General features: G+C 26.4%; 2 protein-coding genes and 2 long non-coding RNA genes across 4 annotated transcripts; 2 read left to right on the forward strand and 2 right to left on the reverse strand.

Moving 5' to 3' along the window:
- Nucleotides 1-3,316: 3,316 nt before the first annotated feature.
- Nucleotides 3,317-4,707, reverse strand: LOC126553707 (histone-lysine N-methyltransferase SETMAR-like). The gene is made up of 2 exons (XM_050208835.1): nt 4,539-4,707; nt 3,317-4,218 (listed from the first exon to the last, which is right to left on the reverse strand). Exons 1-2 carry the CDS (start codon nt 4,705-4,707, stop codon nt 3,317-3,319), a joined length of 1,071 nt encoding a protein of 356 aa, XP_050064792.1.
- A 1,283-nt stretch (nt 4,708-5,990) lies between these two features.
- Nucleotides 5,991-6,535, forward strand: LOC126553725 (uncharacterized). Its single transcript, XR_007606578.1, has 3 exons — nt 5,991-6,135; nt 6,222-6,404; nt 6,462-6,535. It is a non-coding gene; the product is annotated as an uncharacterized LOC126553725 (long non-coding RNA).
- A 1,185-nt stretch (nt 6,536-7,720) lies between these two features.
- On the reverse strand, nt 7,721-8,534 carry LOC126553721 (uncharacterized). The gene is made up of 4 exons (XR_007606575.1): nt 8,451-8,534; nt 8,197-8,368; nt 8,010-8,117; nt 7,721-7,924 (listed from the first exon to the last, which is right to left on the reverse strand). It is a non-coding gene; the product is annotated as an uncharacterized LOC126553721 (long non-coding RNA).
- Nucleotides 8,535-14,983: 6,449 nt separating this feature from the next.
- Nucleotides 14,984-18,349, forward strand: LOC126553708 (52 kDa repressor of the inhibitor of the protein kinase-like). The gene is made up of 11 exons (XM_050208836.1): nt 14,984-15,088; nt 15,383-15,508; nt 15,909-15,971; nt 16,036-16,154; nt 16,238-16,359; nt 16,431-16,574; nt 16,850-17,047; nt 17,163-17,347; nt 17,439-17,597; nt 17,695-17,884; nt 18,006-18,349. Exons 1-11 carry the CDS (start codon nt 14,984-14,986, stop codon nt 18,347-18,349), a joined length of 1,755 nt encoding a protein of 584 aa, XP_050064793.1.
- Nucleotides 18,350-22,934: the final 4,585 nt, after the last annotated feature.

Below are 22,934 nucleotides of genomic sequence, written 5' to 3' on the forward strand. Positions count from 1 at the left end.
TAAATTTTTTATTTTGAAAATTAGAAAATTTTAACTTTAAATTAAGTTAAGTTACTTTTTTTTAAAGTTAACTATTAACTTAACTTAACTTAATTATTTTAAAATAACTTAACTTAACGAGTTAAAAAAAAATCGTTAATTTGCCTAGCCTTGAAAAAAATTAAGACTAACGAAAAAAAAAAAAATTTAATGACTTAAAATATTTTGTAACAATCATATAAGTACATTTTAATTAATTTAGGTATATATTTTAGGGAAAAAGAGGTAGAAAACCAATCATAGATCCGGATACTTAGTTTGAGTTACTTAAAAGTAAAAAAGAGGAGATTTTTGATAACGGACATTTAAGACCACCTTCTAATGAAATATGGGATGATATAATAATAGAACTAAATTATGTTGTACCAAAAAATACTGTTTATATATCTGTTTTACAAGACCGAAATGACATCAAAAGTAAACTACTTAGGATATTGGGAATAGAATTGCCTGTATTAGAGGAAAAGTATGAAAGTGAAAGTGGAAACACAAAATCCTCAACTGATGAAGATTGTAGCACGGACACGAATGACGATAAAGATAGATCTCTTTTTAAACTCATTATACCATATAAGAGTTGTATAGAATTTGAGCCAACGGCGGTTATTTATAAAGAAAAAGGAAAATGTAGATCATATGAGATGTTCTTAAACCAAACACATGGGCTGATATAATAAACGATGCATTTTTAACGGAGTACAAGTTACTGTGTAACTTTATACAATATAAATCTTGTAAAGTTAGAAAAAATTTAAATCGTTGTAAATATTTCCTTACATTTAAAGGTAAATGTAAAGATTGTAGCTCTGAAATCTTTGGGTGGAGTAATAAAAAACCATCTATAGGTGAGGCACTGGAACTTAGTATTTTGGCCAAAGACACTACTAATGATAATGAAAGACATAATTCTAAAAGGCCATTGCGTGGTACCAAACGGGATATTGTTGGTAATATGCTTTTAAAAGATCTGGCGAGTAATTGACGTCGTGAAGCTGCATCTGAAATGGAATTTGGGCAATCTTCTCCAGCTAATTTATATAATATTGATGTACTACGGAAAAGTAAACAAGAATACAATGATAAAACTCTTGGAATAGTCATAAAAAATCCTGTGGAATCTCTGGTTGAACTTAAACGCAACTCTACATTTGCTGGTTCGTTACATAATACAGGGATTGATCCATTTCATGCACATTATTGGACCGGACATCAACTAATTATTTATAAGGATGTATGTAAACAGCACGCTAAGCTCTCTATAGATGCAACTGGTGGACTTGTTAAAAAAATAATTCGTTCGTCTTTAAGTTTACCATCTGCGCATATTTTTTTATATGAAGTTGTAATAAGTACACATTACGGTCAGATACCTGTATCCCAAATGATATCTGAAAAACAAGATACGTTAACAATCTTTTACTAGCTAGCGAATTGGATCAAATGTAGTTTAAAACCCCCTAACGAGGCAGTATGTGACTTCTCAATGGCACTTTTAGGAGCGATTTCGATGGCATTCTGTAAAAATAGTGACATCAAATCATATGTCGAACAATGTTTTGATGTCTTAACTGGATATCACACAAACCTACCGAATTGTTACCTACGGATTGATGTTGCACATGTTATGAAAATGTTCTGTCGCAATAAGAATTTGCAAGGAAATAAAAATTGGACTCTGAAACAATTTTATGTCAGATGTATGCGATTTCTGGTAACATCAATCAGTATTGAAAATTTTAAACAAACGTTATCTGCTCTATTAAATGTAATGTTATGTGAGACAGATGGCTGGACAGAAGATAAAGTGGAAACTCCCTCGGAGACGAGTAGACGGTTTTTATTAAACAAAATTAAAGGTATTGAAGTAACTGAAAACGCGAATGAAGAGGCATCAGATTGGCAGTGTAATTATTTTGAAAACGATGATGATGATAATACAAATTATACTCCGAATAGCCATATAAACCTATTTGTTAACGAAATTGAAAATGTTTGTAAAAATAATTCAAAAATTATAGGTGATCGTTTATCGGCTTATTATCTTCCAGATTTGTCACGAGATATTATACTCTACTGTAAATATTTTACATTATGGACCAATGTTATGCAACCTTCTTTTAGGTCCCCATACAAAAGCGCTTCATCGGCTCCAGTTGAATGTGATTTTTTGGAATTAAAAAATAAAATTTTGCGCTTCAATAGTCAACCTATGACAGCTGGCCGATTTGTCGCCAAACATTTAATTAATATTGAAAACAATTGCAAATTATTCAGAAGCGAACAAATAAAAAATAACAATAAAGAAATTAAAATATTGGACAGTAATATGAGTATGAAAATAAACATACAGTCGGAAGAAGATGAAGTCGAAAATTATAAATCAAAAACATCAAAACTCCAAAACTCAATTTTAAATAATGACACTGATAATACATTCGATAAAAAAATAATAAATTATGAGGTTGATAATTGCGAAACTGGATCTGAATATAGTATAACTGAAGCTATTAACAATTATTTGGATAATGTAACCGGAGTCTCTAATGTATGTAAGGATGGTGAAATAAAAATAAAAAATATGGTACCGAAAGAAATTTATCATAACGAAACAGAATCTGAAGATGAACTATGTGATAACATTGACAACTATGATAATTATAAATAATCCGTTTGTAGAATACGGTTATTTCAAAACGCAGTATTAAGAGACGCTTGCCTGCGGTATTGTGTAGCGTAATCGTGATAGCTGTATTTATTAAAAACCAGTAGTTAAAATATTGACATCTTTTATCTGAGGATAGGCCATAAAATATTGTGTGCACAATAGTTTATTGTCATAGGTATTAATTGGATAGATATCAATTCTGTGGTGCTCGATTTCTGAAGTACTGGGAAAACATGTCATAACAATAATAGCTATATTATAAAAATAACCAATATTATTGATAAAGATTATATTGAATATAAAACACGGTTTAAGATAAAACCGTGATATAAAATAAAATGTCATTATCATTATCAATTATGTTTTATCAATTGGATCAAAGTATCAATCTAAGACCGTGATATCAATTATCATTTTTAAATAATAAACATTAAACAGTGATAGCGGATCAATAATCCAGATTCAAGATCAACCAAGTTAATTATTCTTTACATTTTATAATAAAATAATTTAGTTTTAATAGTTAATTATTTATTATAAAATATTTTACATAGTAGCAATAATAACAATAACAATAATAACATAATATTTATTTTTGAAAAAATAGTTAAATTATTTTAATATATTTTCAAAATGTCTACCGTTATTTGATAGACATTTTTCATAACGTGTTAATATTGATGCCGTCACAGACTTCAACATTTCCGATGTTATGGACGAGCATGCCGCAATGATACGCTCTTTCAAATTATCGAGTGAAGAAGATTGCTCAGTATAAACACGATCCTTTAAATATCCCCATAAAAAAAAATCTAGTGGTGTAAGATCTGGAGAACGTGGTGGCCATTTAACTGGACCGTTCGTACCTGTCCATCGCAAAGGAAAAGTATTGTTCAAATAATCTTTGACTATATTGGAATTATGTGGTGGAGCACCATCTTGCTGTGCCCACATACATTCCCGAGTATGAAGAGGAACATTTTCTAGCAATAATGGCAAAATGTTTTCTAGAAAATTCAAATAACGTACACCAGTTAACGTCCCTTCATAAAAGTAAGGTCCTATTAATGTGTTATTTAATATACCACACCATACATTTATGGACCATCGAACTTGGGACTTGGTTTCTCTTGTCCAAAATGGATTTGAATCATTCCAATAATGTGCGTTATGCCGATTTACCATGCCGTTATTGTTAAAAAGACTTTCATCAGTCCATAAAATTTTGTCCAATATATTGCTATCTTGATCATACAAGCTAACAATTTCTGATATGAATTGCAGTCTTCTTTCTGGATCAGATGGTTTCAACTCTTGAACACAATGTAATTTGAACGGATGAAATGAATTGTTTTTTAGTATGCGATGTACTGTTGATTTAGAAATATTTGTTTGCCGAGCTACGGATCTTATTGATGCCTGTGGTGTGAAACTAAATGCAGCTAAAACATCAACAGTATTACAATCATCTACAACAGCGTGATTTCTTGATCGATGGCCATCTGGAAACTTGCCTGTACAAAATTTTAATTTTTTAGTGTATTTAGTGTCTTATTTTGAATTTGTTAATGAAGAATACCATGTAAATTCTATGATGTAGTTATTGTCTAATTGATATAAATTTATTTAAATTCATGTTTTGTATTTTATATTTATATTCTTTCATTTTATTTTATAGTATAATATTATGTATTAAGGAATAAACTGTATTTTTTTAAAAGTAAAACTAAGCTGCGCTTTATTTAATATTAATAATAAATTGTATATAGGTACTAATATAATTTATAAAATATTTATATGATTGTTAATTATTAAAATATTATTATTATTCTACCTGTTTGGTGCAATGTATTTGCTACATTGGTAAATGTAGCTCGTGAGGGTTGTCTTCGTTCTGGATATTTTTGTAAATATTTACGAGAAGCATTTAGTGTACTTTTACCACATTCATAAAAAATAGCCAACATATCAGAATACTCTGCGTTACTATAAATTGCAGGCATCGTTAAATTAATTAAAATTAATTTATATTTTGGTTAAAATTTGAGAAAAATCTTCAAGTCAGATAGGCTGTTAAAGTCTCAATAGAAAACCTACATAAATACATAATAGTTTAAAAAAAATGTGGATTTCCAAAACCAAGATATGACACTTATCTAAACTTGATTATTATTTTATAAATAGTACATTTATTAGTTTTATCTAACTGGAAAGTCTGACACTTTTAAGTGTTTTCTACATGGTTACATATGTATTTCTGTAGTATTTTTTGTTCTACAACTTGTTTAGATTTGTGCATTTAAAGATATACATCGCACCTTCTTTATTTCTTTATTTTGCTTAAAGTTTAAACATTTAAAATAATGGATACTTTTGAAGATGTTGGTATATTATATGGTGAGTACAAGAAAAATAATAAAGGTGATGATATTACCGAACTAGAATTTTTCAAGTCCGCGCTTAAAGATGCCATTAATGAAATGGATACTCTACGTCAGGTATGTGAATATTGAAATTAATATCTATTTTTTTTTTTTTTTTGAAAATAATAATAAGACACATATGTATATACACAAATTTACAGCAATACCATACGTTAGACAAACATTTAAAAAATAAAAATGTTGAAAGTAACTATTATGCTGAAGATGTGATACGCCTTCAAACAGAAAATAAATCACTTGCTGAAGAAATTGTAAGTAACTAAAGCAGAATAAATAATAAAAAAATAATTACACGGTAAACAATTTATTTTCAATAACATATTATTAGGTAACATTAAAAGTTCAGGAAAAGGCTTATAAAGAAAAAAATGTAAGTTTATAAAACAAATAAAAAAATATGCATAATATTTACAATTTTTTTTTCTGATAGATCATACTCAAAAACAAAAATGATATTTTGGAAGAAGATAATGTAAGTACTCTAGTAGCAAAATTAAAAAATATATTACACTTAATACTTTCAGTTATTAATAAATAATAGTAAAATATGTATAACTATAGGTAGGGTTATGATGTTTATGATTTTGCAAATTTTTTTTATTTTTTTACTGACACAATTTGTTGATTTTTTATTAATAATTCAATTTATTTCTAAACATATTATATTTATATTGCATTTTTTTTCGCATTTCTTTATTTTTTATGCATATTTATCTGTTTTTTAGTGCATAAACATCCTAACCCTAATTATAGGTATAACATTATAATTTTATAAATACACAGCAGTTATAATATAAATTACAATATTTGTTATAGTCTGTACTCAAAAACAAAATGTGAGAGTTTAGAGAAGGACATTGTAAGTACATGTAAGAAAATTATTTAAAAAAAATATGCTAAGTGTTATTTTTATAGGAATTACTTAAACAAAAATTGGTCACTGTTGAGGTGAATGATAAAACCGCAATAGATATTGAAAAGAAATTGGTAAAAATAAATTTAATAAATAATAAAATACACAAATAAACAAAATATCCAACACATAATACTAAATTAAAATTATTTACATTCAGGAGCAACAAATTTTACATAATTCCCCCTCATCTAGTATGAGTAATTATGTAAAATTAGATGATTTACAGCCACTTGAATCCAAGATTTCATTTATTGAAAAACTTGTCTGTTCAAAAATGAAAAAATTAAGTGTACAAGATGAGCCAAGCAGTATAAGCTCAGACGCATTGAAAATAAATGATGTATTATATTCATTTAAAATGATTTTGATATCAAGTTTATAATTTGTATTTTATTAGAATTGTACTGAATGGTGGTGTCCCAAACATAGTAAATTTTTGGACATTTTAAATGGCATCAAGATTGGAGAGCAAACTGTAGAAGATCAGTACCTTATAAGAAAATCCAAAGCTAGATTTGTCTATTGGGAAGACAAAAAAAATAAAGTAATATTAATGTTTTTTTTTTTTTTACTATTTATCTTTTTTAATAATTTATTATAGGTACATGACTAATTAATGTCTTATATTTTTTATATTTAAGAACACGCCGAGATGCCCAACTCAAGACCGTAAAAAAGGACAGGTAATTCATTACCAGCAACCTAAATGTTGGCCGTAACAATATATAATATGTTTGTTGTACGTCATATCATTTGTTATAATTTAAATTAAAAAACCCTATTATAATAATTATTAAATATCAATTTCTTTATCTTTTAGTATCTTAACAGCAATATTAACAAACTTGCACAAATCAATATCTGTGATGGTTAACTTTTAATTAGGTAATTAAATTATTGTAATAACCAATCAAGAAGATTGTAGGTTGAAATTATTTTTGTTTGATTTAATTGTTTTAAACATATAAAAAATATAAAAATATACATACTATATTCAAAAAAAAAAGCATCAAATATAATGTAACTGACTGTAGTAGGCATGTTCAGACATTTAATATACCTTATGCTTACTAGTTATTAGTATTGTAGTATAGTTTATTAATTATTGAAGGAAACCTATGTCCACGGTATAAAGATGTGCACGCCAAGGATTGCTGTTAAGATACAAATGTAGTAAAATCATTTTATTTCTGAAATACCGACTAAATTCACTTAGTTAACTAAAAATCATTAGAATTTATACTTAACGGATTGCGTAAGCAGAGTATTTGTGTATAATCTAAAAACTCATAGTTACTAAACAAAATCAATCATTACTTCAAAAAAAAAATTAATTATCTGTTTATAATTCACCTCATTAGTGACGGAGATAGAAATAAATTTAATTTTTTTTTAAATTGTTGAAAAATAATTATATTTCAGAACCAAATAAAAGGTCTCTATAACCTAGAAGTTTACGACCATAAGTCTCATATTTTTTGAATTTAAAATAGGTCACCTTTCTTTGCTTAACACTTTATAAAATTTTTGATTTTTCTCAGTATTCCTAATATTCTAATTATAAGACCTATACAATTTTTTTTTAAAATAATTTAATGAATTTAATCATACAATTCATACTATTAATTTAAATATAAATACATAATTTATCCATTGGTACATAAATTGATGATTTTCCAACACATAAAACTGTAGAGGATTGTAGAGACAGTATAGTAGTGTGTAGAGACAGTATAGTAGTGTATATAGACTACATACTATATGTATGTTAATACTTGAACATACAAGATATTGTGTGATCATCAATGTTGTAGGTATATATTTTGAATCACGAAATTCATTTTGAAAGCTACTTTTTACCTATAAGATAAAATAAAATGATAAAATATTAATTAATAATATCTATTAATATTAGAATGAAAAGATCTTATTCAGTTATATTTACATTTGAGGTAAGACTTTCTATTTGATTTTTTTTTTTTTTTTTTTGACATGTATGTTGCGGCACATCAAATATTATGTTACTTGTAGTAATTGGATCATATTTATGGAACTACATACAAGATAAACAATTTAAATAATATGTAATATAATTAATAAATATATAGTATAATCAAATTATTAATACTTACATTTTATACATAGACTTTTTTGACAGTCAGTGACGGACAATAAATCCTCAGTCATTGTAATGACACATTGTATTAAAAATAACCAATTAATTATTGACATTATTAATTGACATGTATGTTGCGGCACATCAAACATTATGTTACTTGTAGTAATTGGATCATATTTATGGAACTACATACAAGATAAAATACAATTTAAATAATATGTAATATAATTAATAAATATATAGTATAATCAAATTATTAATACTTACATTTTATACATAGACTTTTTTGACAGTCAGTAACGGACAATAAATCCTCAGTCATTGTAATGACACAATGTATTAAAAATAACCGATTAATTAAACTTGTAATCTTTACTATAGTAATGTATTTATTAATAAATCAATATTCTACATATTTTTCATAAAATAACCAAAAACATATTTTTTAAAAACTATCATTTGAATGGTGAATTATTATTTTTATTTAGTTAATTTTAGTATATTAAAATAAGCTAGACACAAAGATATGTATAGTAAACTAAACCAGATGACAAAAATTCAAACGCACTAATTACAATGACTTAAAAATATCAACTTGATTGAAATAATGAAATAATTAGATGCGTATTTAAATTTAGTTTAACTTTTTGTTTTAACTGTCATATAAAAATTACGAAGAACTAACACGAGCGTTATCATTTTAATAATTATCAAATTATCAACAAACAACCACATGGTATCTTATCATTTATCACTATTATTTTAAGCACGAACTACTAAGGTTATAAATTATTACCTAACTTTGGTAATCTGTGATAGTAATATCTTTTATTATTGATCAACAATGGGTCAAGATTAGGGGTTAATCAACGTCTTTTAAATTGGACATATTCTGTGATTATCATTGTGTTGTGTCATAGAATAATATTGTTTAACTGGGTAAGTTATGGGTGGGGACGATTTTTTTTTGGGTTAAACAGGTTATGGACGGGTAATAACTCACTAACGAGTAACGACACAGATTTATACTGCCACCGCGATTACGCTACGCAATACCGCAAGCAAGTGTGAACAGTAAACGCTTAAAGCGTCTTCTATTGTTCTATTACTGCGTTTTGAATTAACCGTATTCTACAAACGGATTATTTAAAATTAAAAGTATAAACGCTAAAATTAATTATAAAAAGGTATTATACATTTCTGGTAATAAACACATGAATTATTTAATCAATAATTGCGGGTATTATTGTATTAATATAGTTTATATACCAGTACACAACTTATTATTATAAATTATAATAAATACAATAAAAAAATAGTTAGATTTGAATATGCACCTATTTAAAAATGTACATACAAAATAATTTTAAAATAATTTATATTTTTTGAAATTATAATGTTTCTATCATAAACTAGATAGTAAATTATTAACGAGAATATTGATATTTAAAAAAATTGTAAAAAATCAGCCACTTGACTTAAATAAATGTTTTTACCATGTAAATTTTTCTGAAAATCAGATTTACAAATTGGCTATTTTGAATACTTTGGAAATTTTTTTTATAAATTTTTAAGTTTTTTATTTTCGGTATTAAAAAATAAAAAATAAAAAAATGATAATAAAAATGTAGCGCAATCGTCTATAAATTATATTTAAAAGAAATTTTTTAAAAATATTAATTAGATCAAAAGTTATTTCATTTGTCAGATCTCTGTGGGACACCCTGTATATATGTACACTTAGATTTAAGAAAATGTACTGTATGAATAAATTACTATCGGAAAAGTAAAAAAAAAAAAAAAAAATGTGTGGGGAATCTTATAGATTTTATATTACTAACATATTATAATAAGTAAAAATATTATTTGTAATAATTAATTTACCATATAAGAAACTATTGTAAACAACATATTATACTAACCACATATTTTATTGGAATAAATTATCAAATCTATTATAATCATTATATTATACTATTTACTAACACTATATTTTATTGTAATCACAATTATAAATTATAAGAAAACTAACCAACATATTTAAAACATTGAATTATATTATAACCAAATATTTAATCTAACTATTTAATCATTGATTATATTATAATCAAAATATTTAACCATTATATTGTAATCAAACCATATCTAATCAAACTGTATATATAACATATCCATCATATATTCATATTATATAATGAAAATATTTTAAATGTAAAAGCATACAGATAATTGTAATGTATGTCTTATTTCAATAACTTGTAATCGAACATTGTAAACACTATAATATTGTAATAATTTGTAACTTAACCATTTTGTACTAATCTTTGAAAGATTTCTGTCTTTGAGACATAAACCTTTTTTTTGGTGGGGAGGTGCAACGTGTTCTGATACTTATATATAAATTACTATATACCATGGCTGGTGGTAACTCCTAACGTTGTCGGTATAACAAACATTTCTATAAATGAGCCTAGTAACACCGACAAGGTGCAATTAAATATTAACGAATAAATAATTTAAATATTGAAATATATAATATATCTATCTATATATATATATATATATATATATTAATTTATATGATAATATATCGTATGTTTAGTATAGATTATATAAGAAAAATCTTTTATTCTATAATTCATTCTTAATAGGTTTTGTTAAGTATGGTTCTGAATATAATTTGGCTATGGGTATCGCAGTTGGACAGCAGCAGCAGCAGCAGTCATCAAGTGTGTAGTAATTATTATATTATTAAAATGTATTGGAATCGATAATAATAATTGTTATTATTATTTTTATAAGGTTCGGTGGGTATCGTAGATAGTGCTACATCCACGTCAAATATGAATGATTCCATTCCACAGCAAGCCCCCACTCCTCCCGCTCCGTCAGTTTACCAATTGATTCAAACCCTGATGCAATTCAAAACGAATTTGTCAATGACGGTATAAATCAACAAGACATAACTGGTATTAATAAAAGAAACAGTTTAGCAAGTTTGTGAGTACCATATAAGCTAGTATACCTTAACCTTAACAGAAACACAACAATTTTATAGCCATGTTTTATATATTATAATCTATATTAATTTTATAAAAAATCTATTTGTATAATTTTATTATTGTATTTTCAGATTTTGAATCTGTATTCATTAAAAAATGTTCTTATGTCTTCAAATTTCTTCTCAAATAAAAGGCAACAATATATTGAACTTTTATAATGAATTGTTTCTATCACTTTACATTTTCTTTCCTTTAAAGTATAGCGTGTGTTCACAAAAACAGTGAACACGTCTTTACCACTCATTACCCAGTAATCATGAGAATTTAGAATATTTAGATTTTAATAGTAAAGTTATGTGCATTATTCTTGATGTTAAAAAATTATTATATGTTTTTTTTTTGTAAAAATACAATTTCCAAAATACATCAGTTAAAACAATTTTAATTGTATTTCTAAACTTTCAAATTATACAATAGGTAATTAAATAACTAAAAAATAACAATTTTAATTTATCTTTATTCATATTTTATCTTATGATAATTAACAACTGAGATCATATAAATTTTTTTCAGTCTCAAATCTTAAATAGGTAATATTTTCTAGCATATTTAAATTTAAAAAAATGATCATTTCCTTCATATAATATAAAATAATAGTATAACATAAAAAATGGTTTACTTTATACTTTATAATTAATTGAACAATTAAACTTTGAAAATTAAAAAAAAAAATTAAGTACTTTCCTTGTACATATTAACGAAAAATAAAATTAATCAACTATATAATAAAACAATTAATTTAGCCAATAAAGGAGTTTATGGTTTATACGAATTATATTTTAGTACTTTTAACTTTTCTTCTTCCAATTCTACCAGACGCCCCATTAGGTTAAAAAATTTTTTTTCTTCTCTCAACAAATCTAATATTTGAGACGGTATATTTTTTTTATTTTTTACTCTAACCTGTTTTAAATTTATTGAATCTGAATCATCAGAGTCATTTGTATTTTCCCTTATTTCTGTGATATCTTTATCTACATTGGTGTCCATTGAAGTAGATTGTGACTTACACTGACTGATGCATTTTCTTTTTAAAGTAGGTTTGTTAATCTTTGACTTAATTCAGCTGATAATTGTGCTGCAGAGTTATAAACTACATTTTGAGTTGATGTTCCTGGTTTATCTATAATAGATAATTCAAATAATTGCTTATTTTTTGGCAAAACTGAATCTTTGTGGCCAAAGTGATTTTTCATTATTTCAAAATATTCCCAAGATATTGCTCCTTCGCCACTCTGAGATGCACGATCTTGATTTGCTCTAAACCATATTAATCTCATAAATAGGGTTGTAAATCAAAATTAATAATCTTGTGTATTTAGTTTTTACAAGTAGAATAAATTGTTCTTATAATTTTAAAATCAAATGTTGACAGATTTAAAAAGCTTAAATTAAAAACAAAACCTAACAGAATACAAAAATTTTCATACCTGTAAGTAGCCATGAGATTTCTAAATTTATCATTAACATCAGAATGAGCAACAACATAACCATTGACATTCATAATACTGGCAATTTTTTTCCATATGGATGTGTTGTTTCGATTTTTGTAAAACTAATGATCAAATTCAGCCCTAGTATCAATTAAAAGTTCGATTGAACTTTTATTCCATTTGAATTTTTCTAATTAAAATATAATGAAATTGGTTAATAAATATTAAATAATTAAAAAACTAATTTTTAATCAAAGTAAAATTTAAAATAACACTACAACATTTAGATATATTTTTACCTGAATGCAACGGATTAGTAGATGAGTTTTTATTGGTATTTGTCTTATTATGTATGGGCAGATCTTGATTGCTGTATTCTGTAGGGGTAGCTTCAACTAAATCTTGCGAATTTTGTTCGACTGTTTCATTGACGATTTCCAAAAAGCCATAATGTATCAACATTTTTTTAGACACAAAATCTGATGTACATCACCATCTGGAAATCGTATTTAATACATTTTTTTTTTGTAAATATTCAAAATGTAAAAAATATAAAAAATATATAGTGTAAGATATAAAATACATAAGTCATTTATAATATTTATAATTATCATCAGTATTATTATATATATTGTTGTATTATCTTTATCATTATTATTATATTATATAATCAGTTAACGATCGAACGTCATACAGTACTCGTCGTCGAATCTGTCCTCCCAAGTTTTGTGCGATTATTTTATAATAACTGTTTTACTATTTTTATATTCGTGTTATATTATATTACTAGTTATTACATGGGCGCTGTGGACATAAACACGGTGCCGGAAATAACTGTAATTTGGGAGTCATTAGTTGTGTGTTCAAAGTTTTAAGAATATTATTTTTTTTTGTTTTGTTAATAAGTCACAATAGGACACTAGTATGGAGTGCTCTAGCAGTTATATCATTTACGACTTATTTTAATAAGACTATTATAATAGTGACTGTCCGCCAACATGTTAAATAAATAAACACAGGTAGGTAGGTATACTTAGGGAAATCATGTTGCATAGAACCGCATCTTCATCGTTTTCTGTGAAGGGTATGGCTATTTCCAGGTTTTTATGATTCATATTATATAGTTAATTTAATTAATTTAACAAAAATAAAAATTAAATATAAAAAAACACAATTTTTGAAAAAACAAACACGACCTTATCACGTTAACGTCTTCCTTATCATGTCATCGCCTAACGCACCAGCCTATTTAGTAGGTTTGCTATCCGATACATCGAGGAGCAATCAGTTTGTCCATCTGATTGACAATCAAGTTGTTTAAGGAACACACGGATTAATAATTTCCTTAACACCCTGCTATTACTTTTGGATTCTAAGAGAAACAACGAAGCTTGTGGTTTTACAGGTTTTACACTAGTTTATTTCTTCTTTTTTTATTCTATATAGGAAGCTACAAACTAGTTTTATATTTGTAATTGATGTCAAAAAAAAATTGTTTATGATAGATTAAAAAGTAAAAAAGAATAGAAAAAGATTACACATTTTTACCAGCAATATATGTCGAACACGATGGTGTGTTATCGCTAATACGAGTGTCATTTAATGGAACTTGACATTGTTCAACTAATGGAACCTCTTCAGTTAAATTATCAAATATTGTTGGTATTGCATCTGCTTTCAGTCTATTTTATGGAAGTTGCTAAACATTTTGTCTTCGAAATGCAAAGAGCATAGCCCAGTGGCGTATTTACGGGGGGGGGATCATTGGGTTTGATCCCCCCCCCCAAGACTTGAGTTGAGTATTTTTTTTTTTAATTTAAATCTAAATTAGACGATAGTCCGGGCGCCGTCGAAAGAGCGAGGAGAGCTCGAGAGCGGCAGTCGAACACTCGAGCTGCGTGTACCTAATGGCGCGATCAGTGCCTCCAACCTCGCGCGTCAGTGAGAGGGAATATTGTGGTGGCGGTGGCGGTTCACCACAATATTAAGGACATAAATTTAGATATAAATAGATTATAAATTGGATATTTTATTAATAATATCTTTAATCGTGCATACAATGAATCGTAATAGTTGACGTATTTGATAACGATTAACGAAATAACGAATACTTGGTGCAATGACGCGCGTTTCGACTTTCGATTTTATTGTGGCGATATTCTCTAGTTGTGTACTATTAATGTATTGTGTGTCGAACGTCGTACTGCCATAACTTTTTATTTGAAGTGTTCTTGTTTAATACTTTAATGTCAATGTTTAAGCTTATTGTATTTCGTTAATTGTTGATTGTTGTTACTTGATCATCATGAAACCAACCAAAATAACAAAGTTTTTTTTTAAATCATCAGTGTCTGATTCAGTTCATCAACCAAAAGAAAATGATCATAATAATATTAAACATGATGTTCAGGTAAGTACTTTTTCTACTGTACTTATACCTACTTTTTAGTAACAATGGCTTATTTAGTCAATGTTAAATCGGCTAAATGCTCAGTGCCGTAGTAACTAAATAGCCTGCAAAATGTATATAGATATGCATTACTCGACACTTTAAATTATAAGCTTTACAATTTATTATTTTTTTAATATTAATAATTTATTATTATTCAGGGCCCTATAATATTATCTTTATATTAAGGTTAATTTATATTTTATATTAAATGATGAGTTTTAATTATTTCATAATTTATTTCTTATTTAACAGACAGAAAATGTTGATGTTGATGGTTGTGATAATGTAAAAAAACATGTTTCTGAAACTTATGAAAGTAATGATATTTCTTTGTTTTCAAATTTGAACCGTTCTCTGACAGATGCTGAAAAAATATTGGTAAGATCAGAATCATATAATTCAATATGTGTAATGTATATTAAAATTGGGTAAATTTTCTTACAACAGAGTAGGTACCTACCTAGCTAATATTTTGATATTTATCTATTTTTTACTAGGTATTGAAAAACATTTGGGTTCCTCCTGATTATTACGAATTTCCTTTACTAGATTTAAATAAAAATAGAAAATTGAAATTTCAAATGACATGGCTACATTCATTTCCTTGACTTACATACTCCAAAATAAAACTAGGTGCTTATTGTAAATATTGCGTTATTTTTGCAAGGCATGGAGGTGTAGGAAACCAAAAGCTTGGGCAGCTTGTTATTAAACCATTTGTCAACTTTAAACATGCACAAGAAGTAATTTATTTTAAATCTAATAATGTCATTTTTAGTTGACTAAAAAGCTTGGGCAGCTTGTTATTAAACCATTTGTCAACTTTAAACATGCACAAGAAGTAATTTATTTTAAACCTAATAATGTCATTTTTAGTTGACTGAATTGTAATTTGGAATTTAAAGGTATTTCGTACTCATGCCATATGTGAATATCATCTAAAATCAGTAATAGACGCTGAGAGTTTTTTGAATATATTTGAGAAGAAGGAAATTCCTTTAATAAAACAAATTGATAGTGAACGGTAAATGCGTACTTTAAAATTAACGAGTAGAATAAAATATGTTTATTTTTTGTTCTTATTTTATACACTGACAATTTTCATAGTGCTAAGCAAGTACAAGAAAATAGAAAGCGACTTATTCCAATAATACAGTGCGTTATTTTATGTGGCCGTGAAAAAATACCTTTAAGAGGACACCGTGATTTTGGATCATTTAATATTAAAGGTTTGTACCTTTTTATTGCATTTCAGTTTTAAATTTTTAATTACATATATTATTGATTTTTTTACTTAAAGATGAACAAAGTAATGAAGGTAACTTTCGAGCTATCCTTAAATATCGAGCAAAAGGAGATGATTATCTGAAATCAGTACTTGAAGGTCCAGGTAAACGAAACAAATACACCAGTCCTGGTATACAAAATCAGATAATTGAAGCTTGTAATAAACTCATTTTAAATAAAATTGTGAACAAAATAAATAAATCACAATGTTTTTCAATTTTGGTCGATGAGACAACTGATGTATCAAATGTAGAGCAGTTGTCTTTGTATTAGATATGTTGACAACAATGACATGCTAAATGAAGATTTTCTTCAGTTTTTTGCTATTCATAGCCTAACAGGATCACACTTGGCTACATCAATATTGATAGGTATCTAATTTGTAATTTATTTTACTTAATATTGAGTGTTTCAATAAATAACAATTTTTAGGTTTGAGTGATTGTGGAGCAAATTCCGAGTTTATGTATGGACAAGGCTATGACGGAGCTAGCAATATGGCTGGGCAATTTAAAGGTGTTCAAAAAATTATAAGAGATAAATACCCTAACGCTCTATACGTACACTGTTCAGCGCATTCCCTGAACTTAGCAGATTCATCTTCTATCAATTTAAAACTAATTAGAAACTGTTTGGGAGTTATAGAAAAACTTCATGTTTTTTTTAATACTCCCAAAAGAAACAATATTCTTTTGACTGAAATTGAAAAATGTGATTACACGCCTAATGTAAAAACTCTTAAAAGACTGTGCAACAAGGTGGATTCAGCGTTATGAAGCACTAAATGATTTCTGTGAACTAATATTCTATGTTTATAAAGCTCTAAACTTCATATCTATTGAATGGAAAGATTCATCTTCCACTGATGCCAATATGTTTTTGAAATGTATTCAAGATTCAGAGTTCTTGGTTTCCCTTTATGTTACAAAGGTAGGACATAACTGTCGACAAACAAACATTACATTAAGATAATTATAAACCTAATAATATAACCTAACTTATAAGATTTATTTTATATTAGGTATTGTTTTCATATGGCTTGCCAGTATGCAAACAACTTCAAAAAGAGAGAATAGATTTGAAGAAAACGGTTGATATTGTGGAAAACTTAATACAATCATTAATGAATGTAAGAGAAGATGCTGAAAATGAGTTTAAGAGAATAATTGATGAAGCTCAGGTAATAACATTAGAATAATAAATAAATTGACTAAAATTAATATTATATATTTTTAAGTATACATTCATTTTTTAATTATTTGTTTGTGTATTCATAGACAATGGCTGAATTAATTGGAACATCAATCTCTAGAAAAAGGATTACATCAAAGCAAATAAATCGAGCAAATCCTCAAAATTTAAAGTCTACTGAGGAATATTATCGAGTAACTGTGTTTTTGCCATACATTGATAATTTCATTTCTCAACTGACCGATAGATTTGTGAATCATAAAAACGTTTTAAGAGGTCTGAAAAATGAATATTTTTTAATTCTATTATTTTATGTGCTTTATTTTATTAATAAATCTTTTTACCTACATTTAAGTAGTTAAATGTATGTGATAAATTTATTATTTAATTGTTTTAGGATTTGAGTGCCTATTTCATTCAGAATTTTCTGATGAAGACAGAAATGAATTTCAGCACCTAATTAAATTATATTCTCCTGCAATTGATAGACACAATGTTCTTGCAGAATTAAAGATGTGGAAATTAAAACTAGCCTCCAGTAATAATAAAATTACTAAAATTGGGATAGAAGCGTTTCTTAACTGTGATAAAGAAATTTATCCAAATATCAAACTTCTGTTAAAAATATTTGTTACATTTCCTGTATCGACTGCAACTCCTGAAAGGAGTTTTTCTAGTTTAAAGAGACTTAAAACTCATCTACGGAATACAATGAATGAGGTAAGAACGTTAGACATTTAGTTTTTAGAAAAATTTTGTTTAGACTTACAATTAATTAAAAAAATTTAGACGCGACTGAATGGATTATCGTTACTGTCAGTACATAGTGATATTGATCTATCCGTGGAAGAAGTTGTGGATGAATTGTCTAAAAAATCTAGAAAACTAGATTTTGTTTTATAAAATAAAAAGAAAAAAGAATTATTGAATACATAATAAGATACATTGTTGCTTTATCGATATAATTATAAAATATAAATTATATTAAGTGTTAAAACATATTTGTTGTTTTTATATTTAATTATTTAAACTTAGGGGGTGAGGGGGGCAGAGCCCCCCTCGAGTTGATAAGTACCGGATAAAATCATATCCCCCCCATGACAAAATCCTAAATACGCCACTGGCATAGCCTATATTTTTTGTTCAATATAACAGGATCAATCAACATTAATGATCTGCAATTGCATTTTTCCAACCAAATAGTACATCTAAAAGTATAATAATATTAATATATAATACAAAATTGATAAAATAATGACATCATCAACATGACCTTTTAATGTTTTAGATTGTCAGAAGATTTGCAAATAAAGAAGCTGCTAAGCAATTTGAATGGCGTTTTCAGAATCGATTTACCATAAGCTTGTTTATAAAAATATGTTGTATATAAAGGTTTTAACTAGTATGAAAAGAAATAAGTTTTTATAAAATATGGGAATAATACATACCTAGAACTATCTTTTGGAAACGAAAAGTAGCTTTTCGGTGTAGTGGACGTGTCTTCCTTACGTTTACTTAAGCAACCAGAAAAACAACATTTCATGCCACAAGGACTATTGTATGATGTAAACATGTTAAAATATGTATAACACTCTGTAAAATACAAAATTTATTATTTTTCTGTTTTAATAAAAATCAAAAAAAAAATTTTAAAACACATGGAAATAACTGAGAAGTTAACTAAACACAACCTGCCTTGACCAGTGCTGTTGGCCAAAGCCTAAAAAGTAAACCGTTAATTTTTTTATCTGGAAAAAAAACATTTTTTTTTTTATCTGATAAAAAATAAAACATTATCATCGACATAAAAAAGTTTTGTTTGATAACAAACAATTTTGATAAACAGTGTAGCCAAATAGTTCTGAGATATTAAACAAAAAAATGTTTTACTATCTGGAGAAACTGATGAGCCATTTCAATATGGCGGATTAAAATTCGGGCGGCCCAGAGTTTCCATTCTGATTTAATCTATTCTGTGATTGAATTATGGAATAATTGTGTGGGGTCAGGCATATAACTCGCATGCAAATTCTTTAAAGTCAACTATAAATAGCCTACTTAAATTCTTATTAAATAAACCAAAATATTCCAATAATGAATATGTGTACCATACTACCATGATCTAAATGTATAATATAACGTCAAAACTTTATATTTTAATAATATCTCAATTGCTCTATATAAACACAGACATGATACTATATTTTCTATCAAACACGAATATTGTACTACATACAAAAATTATTAACATATGTTAATAATTAACATTATGTTTCTAGATCTTATAGATCTTATAATAGAAAAATTCTATTCCTATTGTAATACACCTATGTAGGATTCTGAAAATTAATATTATATTTGATTTTCATAGTTTAAGACATTTTAAGCTGTACATAAAACACAAAAAAATGTTAACGAAATTGATATTGTATAAATTTTACGACCTTTCACTGGTATTATTTGTTTTGTAATATTGTTTTTGTGAACTCGTTACAAACCCTCCACCACAAGCTTTTAGCTTATTGGAGGGTTGCAAACATGTATATACTCGTATTATTTAAATATCTTTAAATTTTGTTTTTATTGTAATTGTTTTTAAATACTGTGGGATATTAATTTGTATGTACGAAAAGACATTATTTTCAAAAATAAATTATTATTATTATTATTATATTATATATGAATCGTGTTTGAAAAACATAATAATAAAATCAAAAAACTTGGAAAGCATATGCGATTATAATTTATAAAAGCAGCCCGTTGTCGACGGAAATTGAAACCTTTTGACAGACATTATTACATTATTATTATGTACATTTATTGGAAATTTTTAAATCAATTTTTTAATCAACAAATTGATGATTCAATTAATTTATTTGCTTCAAACAAAAGGAGATGATGTAATATGTAAATTCAATCAAATAAAGTTATTTTTTGTTTAAACTTTATTATGTTTTTCTTATAAATATTAAAACTAATAGTGTAACTTTATATGTAATTTTGCTTTTAAAAATTATTAATGCTACTATGACAAAGTATAAGTAGATGAAAGATGTTGCGATAAATCTTCCCATAAGTATTTAGGTACTTGCAATTTTTTTGCCCCACTCCCCTGAGCTAAATTCCCTGTCCTGCCTGCAGGTATGATCATAAATAAATGTTTTTATATTACCTACATTGATTTTATATGGGTATATAGGTACATTGGTTTTATTAGTTTTTCACTTTTACCAGTTTTAGCAAGTCACGTTTTTTTATGTAAGTACCAATGTCTTCGGGTAGCAATACTGATCTAAAAATTTCATATATACCTATCTCAGGATTTATTTTATTTACAAAATGTATTATAGATGATCTCCTTAACTACAACAGTGTCTGATAGTTTGGTCTAAGACTTAAAAACTTGTTTTTTTTTCTCCTTGTATGTGTATTACATAATACATATACTTGTTATTCCACCTTGGTTCTTTATAGGTAATTTTTTAAAAATTCGAAATAAAAAACTACTGACGATTTGAGAAACAAAAGTTATTTGAGTTAAGTATACAACAAATATTACCTACTAATAAAGTGAATGTTCTTATATAATTTTTTATATGTTTTGGCACGAGTCTTAGTCACTCCAGCTTGATTCTGACAGAGACTAATTAACTTTAGTCTTATCCCCAAAATTGTTAAAGACTCGACACTTTATTAACGAAAGTCTTTAAGACCATACTAACAATTTTTAAACAATTTGAACCAAATTAAAATCTAAGAAAATTATAACCTGCCAAATGGATTGCCACTCATGCCCCTTAAACAGAAATATTATGTAAGGTTTGGAAGTATTATGTAAGTCCAGAAATCTACGGTCCAGATTTGTAAGGTCCAAAATTATACGGCCCAGATATGTACGTTCCTGATATGTATGGTCCAGGTTTGTACAGTCCATAATTCTACGGTCCAAAATTATACGGTCCAGATATATACAATCCGGGTTTTTACAGTCCAGATTTATAAATTCCAGGTTTATACATGGACCCTAAATTAGAAATAACATATCATCTGTGTTAAACCCACTAATATCAAAAATGACAAGTTATATGTATATGTGATGCTACTAATATTTAGTTATTTGTTTTTAAGATTCTTTAATATTATTTAGATTCTGAACAGAGTGCTTTTTGTTTGGTAACATTAATAATTTTGTTTTAGATCCATAACGATTCATTGCTGCCAAATCAGTGTTACAGATTCTTTGGGTTAAATTAAGGTATTTTTTTTGTTATTACATTGAAAAATACCATATTCTTCATAGTTTTGTCATAGAATGTACATTTTATGACAATATTTATATTATGTTCTAAGAATTATACAACCAGTTATTCTGACTAAAAATATGAAATCTAATTGATAACTAACATTAAGCATTTTATAAATAACCAATAATAATCATTATACACCATAGTTAGTGTTGAAATATTAATATGTACACTATGTTTTCAGTGTATTCTATGTCTTGCAAATTACCTATATCCTCTGAAATTATTTATATAATACATGGTGTAACAGAGTTAAACGATAGATGTAACTCTTCAACTGTGTAATATTTTTTTTTTTTTAACATTCCTTTTTTGTCAATTGTTTCTCTATTGAAATATTATTAATTATTATTATTATTATTTAATATTATTATATTATATCTATTGAATTTATTACACAGTGGTTTAAGTATAATTATATATTTAAAAAAATTATAATCTTGTTTAACTCTGTATGTATATAATTTCTGTATACTTTGTTATATGGTTTGTGAAAAATGTTTATTAAGCCAGGAGGTAGCATTACATTAGACTAACTGGTGAATACATTTTTTATTTATAATTAAATGTTAAGGGTCTAAGTCGCTATATCTCATTGATAATGCATTAATGACTATTTCCATTAATTATAAATAAATATAATGTATAATAAGTATAATCAATGCTGTTACATTTAATTGTTTTTATCGTACGTACGGTTTTTGATTACACTGAACAATTTTGTTTTACAACGTCAGAAATCTTGCAACAGTTCTAATTGGGGATTTGCTGTTTTTAGTTAAGGTATTTAATTTTTTATCATATATTTTTTTTTTCTGTACATATTTTAACTAACTGTTTGTTTTTTAGGTTCTCAGAAATAGTTTTTTTTTATTATTATTATTTTTTTTTTCATTATTTTTTTTCCTACAGTTTGGGAAGTCTTTTATTTGTTGTTTTATCTGTTTGTAAATAGGTTAGGTTTAATTTTTTTTTCAATTTTTACTGTATTTTTTTTTTTTTAAATGGGACGAATATCGAAA

This window comes from Aphis gossypii, unplaced genomic scaffold (genome assembly GCF_020184175.1).
Source record: "Aphis gossypii isolate Hap1 unplaced genomic scaffold, ASM2018417v2 Contig00317, whole genome shotgun sequence".
Classification (NCBI taxonomy): Eukaryota; Metazoa; Arthropoda; class Insecta; order Hemiptera; family Aphididae; genus Aphis; species Aphis gossypii.